This window comes from Cupressus sempervirens, chromosome 3, assembly GCF_028749045.1.
Source record: "Cupressus sempervirens isolate cs-2001-9-10 chromosome 3, ASM2874904v1, whole genome shotgun sequence".
In the NCBI taxonomy this organism is placed as follows: Eukaryota; Viridiplantae; Streptophyta; class Pinopsida; order Cupressales; family Cupressaceae; genus Cupressus; species Cupressus sempervirens.
The window spans coordinates 74,116,189-74,128,204 of record NC_143120.1 but is presented as its reverse complement, the minus strand read 5'-3'; the positions used below and the strand labels follow the sequence as shown (position 1 = coordinate 74,128,204).

At 36.0% G+C, this 12,016-nt stretch overlaps 1 protein-coding gene across 1 annotated transcript; it reads right to left on the bottom strand.

The window, feature by feature from the left end:
• Positions 1-209: 209 nt before the first annotated feature.
• Positions 210-3,200, bottom strand: LOC149564844 (uncharacterized). Its single transcript, XM_089818415.1, has 2 exons — positions 1,307-3,200; positions 210-806 (listed from the first exon to the last, which is right to left on the bottom strand). Exons 1-2 carry the CDS (start codon positions 2,523-2,525, stop codon positions 769-771), a joined length of 1,257 nt encoding a protein of 418 aa, XP_089674541.1. The 5' UTR covers positions 2,526-3,200; the 3' UTR covers positions 210-768.
• Between the last annotated feature and the right edge of the window lie 8,816 nt (positions 3,201-12,016).

Below are 12,016 nucleotides of genomic sequence, written 5' to 3'. Positions count from 1 at the left end.
GGTTTGCAAACTGTGCCCTTGATAAAGGGAAAATGGAGACATTAACAGAAGCAAAATTTATTTTTATTTCCATGAATATGGGTCTTACATAATACTTACAAGTATTATTTGCAATACATTCAAACAGAAGGGTGGAAAGGCATTCTTAAACAAAGGGATCAAAACAAGATCAACAAAAACAAGTAGTTAAACAATTAGAAAGCAGGAGCTATAAATCCAGCAGTCTGCTGGACAATTAATTTTACTGATTATAATAAAAGCGTTCTCATAAGAAGTGAGATTTGCACCAAACCACCTGGGCTGTGCCGGTAAAAACAATAGAAAAAACTAGTATATTTGATTTAAGTACCACTATCAAAGTGTTCACTGACCAAAATTGCAGCCTCCTCGACATTTCTCAATCTAATCTGAGATGTACAGTAGGTTCACAGCAACACACTGCAGTTAACAAGGCATCCACGTAGTGATAACTGCTAAGGCTGTAATAATGATTGTAGATCTAATGAAGGTGGAAACAAGTGCTCAAGACAAACCTAAAACGACTGTTCAAACCTATATTGAACTAACAGCCTTGAGCAGGGATTTGCCTTGTAACATTGGCAATATATTATGATCCAGTATCATTTATAGACAATCTATCCCATGATTCTGTTACAAAAATAGTACATCCTGTCATAGCACTATGTCATGTCATTTCTGAAGATCAGCTGTACACAAACCCAAATGATATGTACGAGTCCATTCCCTTCAATGTGCACTTAAGGGAATCTATGAGGAAATGTCAGAATCCTTCACGCTTGAGGTCTCTGCAAGCAAACATACAAAATCAAATTCTTTAGCATTTTGTATAAGGTTTCTGTGGTTTTACAATGAATTTGACATAGAAAACATCAACCCAAAATCTGAAAACAGAGGTTAGAAGTTCATTCCACAAGCATATCATGGCAGGGGAAACATACTATTCTGCATCATTCAATGGCATTATTGTTATCGAAGATGTGTACAATAACGTCTTGGAAGAATGCATTTTTCTAGATGGCCCAAAGATTTACAAAAGCTTAACAAAGCCACACATACTATACGTGATCTTATATATACATATTACACAATATCATACAAGCATCGCCCTGATTTAACTAGAGAGTACAGAAGTACTAAATCAAAGTCTTAGATCTTACAAAATTCATTTCCTTGCATATGAGCCGTGGTTTAACCTCGAATTCTGATTTACTAAAATAATTCATTTAAACAGGGCATGTAATGTTAATTGCTATATAGAATGTTGCACCCAGAATCATTTTCTTACCAGATTTGATGCCATTGGACTGCTTGCAGTGTGCAATAGCTCCTTGGATGGCACTCTGCAGTTCCTCCATTGTGCTGTCACTTGAAGCATTTGTGTACAAAGCACTCAGGACTCCACTATGACTCGGAGATGACTTCATAGAAGATGGGCAGCTCCCCGCTCCAGAATTCCTACCGGTTTTCAAATTCCCCTTGAAAGAAGCATGGCAGCTGCTGATAGTGTTCCGACCGTACCTCTTCTTTCTGCGCTGTGTTGTGTTTTCCACTGCAGAGGATGCATTTCCACACTCATCCATTCTAAACTGTCCTAACAAGTTCACTCGATCATATTTGTTTGAGATTTTCTCATAGAAGGGCTTGATCAACTTCAAGTACTTGTGGAAAACATCTTTCGGAGCTCTGTTATGGTCCTGTTTTTCACCTTCATCTGAATGTGAGAAAGAATGGAATGTATTCCTCTGAAATCTATTGCTGGATGATGAATCCCTGCTTAATATAGAAGTGATGGGTGGAAGCCGCTCTGCGCTGACAGAAGAATCGTCACTCTGCTGTGTCTTCTCATCTATGCGATTTTTTGATGATTTCCCCTGACCCAAAAGAGAAACCTTCATTTTCGCAGCAGACTTTTTCCAGGAAGGCAAATGGATCTTGTCCTCTGAGTTCATTAATGCTGAAGTACACTCTGAAGAGTCGTGGTAACTACCACTCGAGTCCCTAGAGCTAGTACTGTCTGAAAAACCACTTGAATCCTTGCTCCAAAAACTCTGAGAGTTCACAGATTCGTCAGAATCCCTTTTAGGCTCATTGCTACTGCAATCCAAACGAGAGTCGGTACTAGACACGGGACCTAGATTTCGACTCTCACCTTTACCCTCATTGCTTTTGCAATCCAAACCAGAACTAGTACTATTCGCACCTTTACACTCATTGTTTACACAACATGAACCAGAATTTGCACTAGAGTCTAGATTTTGCACCATCCGCAAACGAGGAGGCAGATGCAAAGGAAGAAGCTGACCTTTGTAAAACAAATCATCAGCTGGGCATAGATCAACAGGGCTTAAAACTCCCTGAGTCCTCGACACGGAAATTCTGAATTCAAACTCATCATTACAACACACCGTGCCCTCGTCTTCAAATTGTTTTATACCAAGTTCCAAATTTCTGTCTGTTGAAAGAGAACTCGAACCTCTATTGGTATCACACCGGCCCTCCTCCATTAATGATGTCTGTCTAATGAAAATTAGAGTAATGAACAATTACCTACCAAAAGCAACTTTCAAAAACACCCACCAAAAGTCTCTGGAACCCACTGGCTACCATCATCTACGCTCAAATTGTGTTAAACGAGTATCTCTAATCCATTCACAGCAGCTGCTTCGAGTTCCGTCTGACACTATTTAGAAATTCAGGAATACGGATCTATAACAAACGCCAAATATACCCACACAACGTCTGTGGAATCCCCTGATTAGTAGCATCTGTGCTGCTGAATTTGTGTTAGGCCACCATCATCTCTACTCAAAAGCTAATGCCTCTATCCACAAACAAACCTAAAAGACAACTACCCAAATCTTCTAGAATTCCTACAAGCAGCATTTATGTTCTACCCAAAATAGGTAAATGTGTCCCCATGAAACTGCAAAGACAACCTAAAAAACATCTACCCAAATCCTCCACCTGCTGGCAGATCACTATCATATACACTAAAATACTCTCACTTCAGACGCGAATACAGTTTTCCAGATTTCCATCATTTCCAACTGGCCGATAACAGTGAGTTATCTGAATCACTGACCTCTTTACTTGGTGTATGCAGGCTAAGTTGTCTTCAATTGTTGTGACAATGGACAAGAGCTCTCTTTGCATTGCATGCACCACAAAATACTACGTGTGTCTTGTGCCTGTCAAGTGGGTGTTTAATAATGACATTTTAGAGGGGGATCTTTCACCTACAAAAGTCCAAACTAAAGCAAAAGTGATGGTACAATATTGAAAGGTACGAAAGGTATGTGATGGGCGATATTCACTAGAAATTATAATAATTGCCCCTACCAGGGATAGTGCAGTTGCAGTGCTCTTCAAAATGCCGAGTTAAAAGAGACCATCCATTAGCAAAAGAAACCCCAGTCCAGATATTACCATTACTGCTTCGGTACTTCTTAGTATAACCATATTAATGAAAGGGGCATTACAAGCCAGGCTTGCCATGTGGCCTAATTATTTGTCTTCTTATCTTTTTTTCTTAAATGGCTTTGTGAAAACGGAGTTTGCATGTGAGTACTGCACTCCAAGCGTCCGCTGTGGTGTGGTTTAGCTGTAAAGTAGCAGTAAGTTTATCATAATCGATCCTCTTTAGAAGTGGGAAATCCGCTGGAAATCCCAACAATTGGGCTTTAAGTGGGTGTGTTTTGTTGACTACTAATTAAGTGGAGTATACTTGTTAGCCTGAATTAAAGAAGTTTGGAATCTGTCAAGAGTTTCATTATTAACCGTATATAGTCTTTAATTATGGAAAGAAATCAAATAAATTTTGATAAGTTTTTAGTTATTCTTTAATGCAAACATGTGTAGATAGATGTAATCACATTTATCTAATATAGCAATTTACAACAATTTGAATAATTATACATTTTCATTTGTATTCTTGAAAGCGAGGTTACAAGTTCTGATAAAGAGGTAAGATATGTACATTTTGTTGTTTGTAACATAGTTATGGGACTCTTGCAAGAAGTACTTGATTTCTTTCTAAATTATATGTGAGGGGGTCCATAGTGGATGACTTTTATATCTTATATCATTGTGCACAACCAAGAGCTACAACCGTTTTAGCATTCTGCACGAATTTATTATTTAAAAAAAAAAATACAAGAATAAGAGTTGTTATAATGATATTAAAATAAAATAAATGTTTAAAATTTAGATCTTTGTTATATTTTAAACTAATTTTAAAATTTTGTAATTTATTTTTTATTAAAAATTAGTGTACATCACTAAATGAAAATACTATTTGATTGTTTATGCCACTTCCCTTAATGTGAAATCGTTTCATTTGCGTAGAGAATCAATCAATTCTAAATTGCTTGCTTAGTTAAGGTCTATAACCCACTTGACTTGCATTTTGTTACTGTGTTTAGATTTTTTTAATATTAAAGCGGCCAAAACTAAGGCCTGCCCATAAGTACAACTAGCAAAAAAAAGACCATCACCACAGAATAAATTCCTCCCCGAGCTCTAGGTGGATATTTAGAATGTTAATGTGCATGATTTACATACTTAAAACTAATTAATATATTGTCATCTTCTCATCGTCTTAACATTAATTCTTTTACATATAATACTCTAACATAAATTCAATTTTCCAAGACATGTATTATTCCTTTACATACTTCAAAAATGTAATTCGGTCACTAAAATGTGAGTCTCACTCATAGTTTATCACTGTATGAATTCAAATTCACATATAAAATAATGAAAATAATATTTAATAATCTCGAAATGAATATCTAAAGTTTAAATTCGAATTTAGCATGAGATGGATCTAATTACTTATAAAATAAATATTCATAATTAAGATCTTGGGTTTATGCTAATTTAATTTTGAAATGTCTCTAGTTGATTCCTTTTACATAAAACATTGCTCTTTTGTTAGATGTTTATACATGTTTAGGTGAAAAATATTATTTGATTGTTTAAGTCACTTTTGTAAATGTGGAATCATTTCATTTGCCTATAGAATTGATCATTAGGTAGTTGGATAACTATGGATGTAACTAAGACCTTACGTGTGATAGACTTATCTTGTTTTTATAGCCTTATGTAGAATGTTAATGTGTGTGCAAGAGTTTCTAAGGTTGGAAATATTCTCGCTTAGTCAAAATTTGGAATATTGATTTAATTATTATGAACAAATATTAAAGACTATAGATAACCATGCAATATGTTATAGAATATATTTATGTAGTACTAATATTACAATAATTTCAACATCTCTCTTAAAGACATATAATAAAGAAGAAGTATGATCAAATAATTGAGCCATAAATTTATAAATAACTTAAACTTTTTTCTTGCACCTTATATAGTTGAGAAATTTTCATTAGGGAGTTATATTAATTAAATCTTTTTTTTTTGTATCCTGCTTCAATTCTTTGATAGAAAATAATGATGTATAAAATTTTGTCATTATCAAATCCAAAGCCACATTTCCTAGGATTTAGATATATTAGTTATCTAAGGTGCTCAATGATAATATATAAACTATATAGATGAGTGAGATGAGAAGTAGATTTAGAAAGAATGTTATTTAGACAATCTTTAAGATAAAAAGAATAATATCATGAAAGATGAGGGGTTTAGCCTCTACTAGGTGGCTCTTGTAGGGGGGTGGGGGGTAAGTGATAAAAAGTAAATAAAATCAAAATTGTATCCCAGTACTACTAAATGAAGAAACTAGGAATGAAAATTCAAATTAGAAACATGCAAATTAATAAAATCCTAATGTATGAGTGTGGATGTACTCGTGATGTTTTTTGAAAACTGATGTAGTTTCTCAATCTATTGACATAACCTAGCCTTGTATCTAATTCCAACCTTTAAAAATGACTTGAGGAATATTTAGTCTATAATTTTTTTAATCAATTTTTTAAAATTTATAATATTGATTGGATGATAAATGAAGGATAAGATAAGCTTCAAAATATTTCTATAATCTTTTTTTCTAAATGATTCAAAATAGATGGCCAGGATTGAATTCAAAGAAATCAAATCTGAGAGGGATGATAAATTAAATGTTGGTAATTGGTGTACATGGAGGGTTGGGATTGATTATATTATGTAAATAGTCAAGATAAAAAATTAACATGGGTTTGGATTTGTTGGAGCTTCAAAAACTTTGTTCCTTATGAGTAAATCATTCCTCATTTTCATGCTTTGGATGTCCATGTAAGAATTTGGCTTGGGGCAAAATTCACCCAAGACCAAGGAACTCAAACATAAGCACAATAGTAGACCAAAGAGAGTATGATCAGAATGATGATATATTCATTCAATATTCCATTATGAAAGTACACTAGGAGTGCCTATATATAAAGGCCTATGGAGAGCTTATAGAATGCATAGAAGTCAACAACATTATAAGTCATACAACCGGGCACATGTCCACTAGATATGGGTTATCCTCCATTAAGCATGGGAGTAAGTGCGATGATGTGAGGATAAGCCTACAATGGTGTAGCACACAAATTAATGTTGTAGACAACATGTGCTAAAATTGGAGTGTGAATAACTATGCTATCTACATGACAACTCAGTGAATGATGCAAACACCAGTGTTGTCAACATGACAACTCATAAGAGTGTGCAAACTCCTAAATGTCTCACCTAAATAAATAATAAAATAATGCATTAACCTAAGTAAACTTAAGTAAAGTGTAAATAGTAAAAACTTATTTATACCAACACCCCCCCCCCCCCCCCCCCCTTAAGTGCAACTTAGGGGAATGCGCTTAAGTTCACAAAATCTAAGATGAAATGTAGGATGGGTTCCAGCTACTAGGCCATGTTAGGTACCCATGTACATAATGAAATGCAATCTCTCATAAAGCGAAGAAAGAGGGAAAACCTCATGGGAAAAACCCTCCCCCAAAAAGAGAGATGAAAAAACTAGATGCACGAATGGATGGAGTAATCAAGACCCCCCCATTATGACATACATCAAGTATAAACAATAGAGAAATGTGAGAAGAAGAAGAGAGATAGGATAGGCTCCCCCCCCCCCCCCCCCCAAGAAGAATGCTGACCATTGATTGCTTCAATGTAGAAGCTAATCCAAGACTGTAGAATAGTGTTCCTCCCCTTTGGAAGAAACAATACCATAGGTACAAGTGAGATGCTTTCGCTATGCGTGGAAAGAATCCCGATGATCACTGATGTCTTTGAAACCTGTTCAACTGTCCCTATGAAGGAAGAATGTAGAACCTATCCCAAAGAATATATTGTCTCCTCGAATGACAAAGAGACCTCCTGCAACTATTGTACATAAGTATCCATAATCACATCAACCTGTGCAGATCAATCATGTAGAAAATGGACATGAGGGTTAGAGTGAGCCCTCGCAACAACTGTAGAAGGATCTTCTCCATCAAAGAGAAGATGTACATCATCAATGATGTCCCCCAAATCTGCTATGTATGACTCCACAAACAAACCTGCAATGTTTGCCATGTAGTCATCTTTTATTGTTGGAGCTAGAAGACAAAGTGTACCCTAATGTGCTAGACCTTTCACTATGGAAATATATGCATGTGGACTATACTGATGTCGTGACCTCTTGCTGCAACTATCGATAGAACCCAACGTATCTAATTCCATTAAAGCACTATCGATGGTGTCACTATCAGTTTCCACACTATATGATGTGCAAAGAGGATTAGAGGGCAAGTTGGGTGAACTTTCCTCAAAGTATACATCCTTCTCCATAAAAATCTCATGTGTCTTAAGATTCATAAGTCTATATGCCTTCACACCATCTTCATATTCGATGAAAATACAATGTCGAGGTGTTGGTGCCTTGCATCCTCTGGAAGATATGTTTTCCCATGTAGGACAACCAAAAACTTTGAAGTGTGTCACAATTGGTTTTCTATCGCACCATGCCTCAAAAGGAGTCTTTCCATCTAAGGCAGGATGAGGAGACCTATTAAATATGTGATTGGCACTGTTGATTCCTTCAAGTCATGGATCTAGAGACTTGGCTTGTATCATGCAACTTGCTATAGACTTAAGAGTTCTAATCCTCATAGCTACAACATTTGTCTTGTGTGGACTAAATGCTAATGGATTCTGAAGATCAATTCCCTTAATTTTGCAAAAGTCTTTAAGTCTTTTGTTCACATATCTGCTTTCATTGTCCATCCTTAGAACCTTGACGACTTTCCTCGATTTTTGTTCAACATGAGTTTTGAAGGCTAGAAACCTATCCAACACTTCATTCTTGTGATAAATAAAGTAGACCCAAGTGTACCTTGAAAAGTCATTAATGAAATTAAGTATGTAGCGACCTTGGCTAATTGATGTCACTGCAAAAGGACCTGCTAGTACCATGTGAACTATCTGAAGAACACCTGGTGCTCTTGAAGACTTCCATCTATATAACTTCTCCTCTAGATACATAGCCACTAAACCTATTGAACATTCACATGTGGAAAAGTTGATTGTAGGTAGACCTTTGACCATGTATTTTGAGCAAAGTTGCTGAAGATAGCGGAAGGCAATATGACCAAACCACTCATGCCATAATTGGATTGTGTTAACAAGGCGTGTAAAGGAGACTTGGGCACAAAGTGAGAGAAAGAATACAAACTTTTGTCATGGTTAACTTTCTCCACTACAACCACTAAATCATCTTTAAGACTGTGCACTTTTACTAAGTCAGGAAGGAACTCAACTTTATGACCATCTCCAAGGTGAGTGATTTGGTAAATTGAGAGGAGATTTGAACTTAGGTTTGGAACATAAAGAACATCTTTGAACTCTCTATTTTCCATCTCCATGTTTCCTTTTCCTTCAACTTCTATTTTGATATCATCTCCTACAAAGATGTGTGGTACCTTTGATTGCTTCATTGAAGAAAAATCCTCCTTTGAAGAACCCATATGATATGAGGCACCTGAGTCAAGAATTCATTCCTTTGAAAATTTTGAATTTTCCATGAGTGCTTGCCCTTTGCCCTTTGAATCTGAACAAGATCCTTTCTCCTTGTAAGCATTAGGTAGTGGAACATTATGTTTCTTCATGATAGAGGTCAACTTATCAATCTTTTTTATGATAACACTCATGTTCTTCATGACCCAATTTCTTGCAATAAGCACATTTTTTCTTGTCCTTATTATTGTCTCCCTTCTTATTGGAATTAAAAAACTTTCCTTGTTGATTTGATTGTGGTGTTGTCTTTTCTGCATCCTTTGATTTTTTTGTCTTCCATTTCTTATTCTTGTCATTTCCTTTATTAGAAGATTGACTTGCTGAATTTTGAGAACCCTCATTATTGGCCACCAATGCCTTAGACTTAGGTGAATTGAGAATCCCCATTGATTTCAACTTCTTTTCTTCTTTAGCCAATAGATCAACATAATCATCAAAAGAGACTTTCTGATAGGTAGATCTTAAAGTAGACTTTGAGGTGTTATAAGTAGAAACAAATGTGGAGTACTCAAATGGCAGCTTGTTATGAATGAGATAGATCAACCTATCATCTTTAATAGGACTCCCACAATCAGTAAGCTTTTTCCTTAATTCATTTACCTTAATGATGAAATCTTGTATGGAATCAAATGACTTAGGATCTAAGGAGACAAGCTCATCTTCAATTTTGAAACATCCTCTTTAGACACTTTATCATATAGGTTTTTGAGGGTACCCCAAGCTTCCTTTGATGTATTAGACTTTTGAATCTAATATATGATCTTGTCATCAACCCCCAAACAAATATCACCTAGGACTTTCCTATTGATTGCTTGCCAATTAGTGATTTCACTGGCATATACTTGATCACCTGTTGGTTTAAGAAGGGTATCGTCTACATATTGAGAAACTCCTTTATGCATTAAGTGATACCACATTTTAATGGACCATGTAGCATAGTTATGAGGAGTTAATTTTGGAAACTTAAAATTTCCCATGATGCAAAAAATGAAAGAAAACTGCAAAAAAAGAGGAACACAACACCAAGAACACCCCCCCCCCCCCCCCCTTTCAGTAAATCAAGAAAACCCCCCAAAAAAGATGCTTTGGGCACTTTATATGTAGTGCGATTACAATGGCCACTTGCCAATTTTGGCCTTCGTAGACTTCTAATTTTGCTTTTTACAACCTCCTTATGGAGTTCAAAATTGGAACATTATAATATATCTTAGATATACAATAATTCTAAAGATATATCAAAGTATTACAATGCAGAAAAGGATCTAATTCTGAAAGTGACACTTTTGTCCACACAACCCTATAATTTGATTGTAGATCTAGAAAGTAGACAACAAATAATGCACTTTAAAATAAAAAGAACCTATTTTCATGTCCAAATGAGCTCGTACAAAGAATTTGAAGTTTCAAAATGCAAGATTAGACAAGTAGTCACCACAAGACATAATTTCTGACAAATCCATGCACCAAAACTAGAAAAGAGTTGCACCACTAAGAATTCTAGGAAATTCTACCCAATTTCAAAAAAATTGCACCTAATTTGGATTCTGGATGACTAAGATATGGCCTCCCAAAGTCAAACAACAAAATAAAAAATCAATGTGGAGAGGGGTTGCATTAGCAAAAGATGGGGTTAATTTTGATGATCATATGACCATCACAATAGTTCTATTTTACCTTGGAATGATGGTCAAATGACAATCAAATTAGGGCTGTGAATTGATGACATCAACAATTACCAGCCCTATGATGACACCTTATATAGATGGTACAGACTTGGATGATGTCACCTTATACAAATGGTACAGACTTGGATGACATGTTCGGCTATCGTGGCATACAGAGCTAACTATGTAGGCTTGTGTGGCTATCCAGCTAAATGCTGACATGGGCGTGCTTGTTGGCAAGTGACATGGAAGGGATGTATAGTCACCCTACTGCATGGGCGTCTGATAGAGTTGGGCTTATGTGGATGGGCAGTCGTGAGCTAGCAAGTAGGACCAATTAAATATCACCACGTGGCATTGGGATATCTGCCGGTTAGCATAGCAATACCGAATCTTCAATTTGTGATGACCAAAACTTCCAACTATTGTGTCACATTTTAATTTCCGTCACTAGGGTCTTCAAAGAAAATCCCACATTCATGGGGATAGAAGAGTAGTGAAGGTTTAAAATGAAAACCCTACAGGGTTAATTTCGAAGTTGAGGGCTCGCCGATGGAGAGTGGTTCTAGTTGCTGGGATTCATGAAAATACAATCACTGGAATATTTGATGACCTTGGCCAGAAATTGATACTGCATGGCCAGATTGTGGACTTAGTCGAATAATTTGCCTGCCAATTAAATAGATTCCTCCCAAATTGTAGGGCCGAGGTGTGACTGCCCATTTCGACAAAAAAAAATTCTCTGCTAGCCTGATTGGGCAAATTTTTTTTTCAAAAATGCAGAGAATTATCAGATTCAAAAATAGAATTGAATAGATCTAAAAATGACCATACCTGGTTTGCAAATCAATGCCTTTGGGTGCCATTTGCAAAAAAAAATTGCCTCACAATCAACTTTAGCCCAACATAGGCGAGTTTATAGTCGATCTTCATCGAATTGATGTTTCGAGCCTAATGACGAGGTCTAATCTAGCTCTAGACACTCCCAATTTTTTGCAGATTCTCTAGATTTGGGTCGAGGTGCTGAAGCATGAATGGTCTCGAATGATTATGTAAAGAGAATGTCCTCAAGCTCTGATACCATATAAGAATTTACCTTAGGGAAAATTCACCCAAGACTAAAGAACTCAAACATAAGCACAACAATAGAACAACGAGAGTATGATCAAAATGATGATATATTCATTCAATATTCCATTATGAAAGTACACTAGGAGCTCTTGTATATAAAGGCCTCTGGAAAGCTTCTAGAATGCATAGAAGCCAGCAACATGATAAGTCATACAACTAGGCACATGTCCACCAAATATGAGTTATCCTCGATTAAGCACGGGAGTAAGTGC

Coding starts and splice junctions, on each gene's coding strand:
- LOC149564844 (XM_089818415.1), bottom strand. CDS start 2,525: ATGGAGGAGGGCCGGTGTGATACCAATAGAGGTTCGAGTTCTCTTTCA. Junction 807..1,306: donor GTCCAATGGCATCAAATCTG/GTAAGAAAATGA, acceptor GTTTGCTTGCAG/AGACCTCAAGCGTGAAGGAT.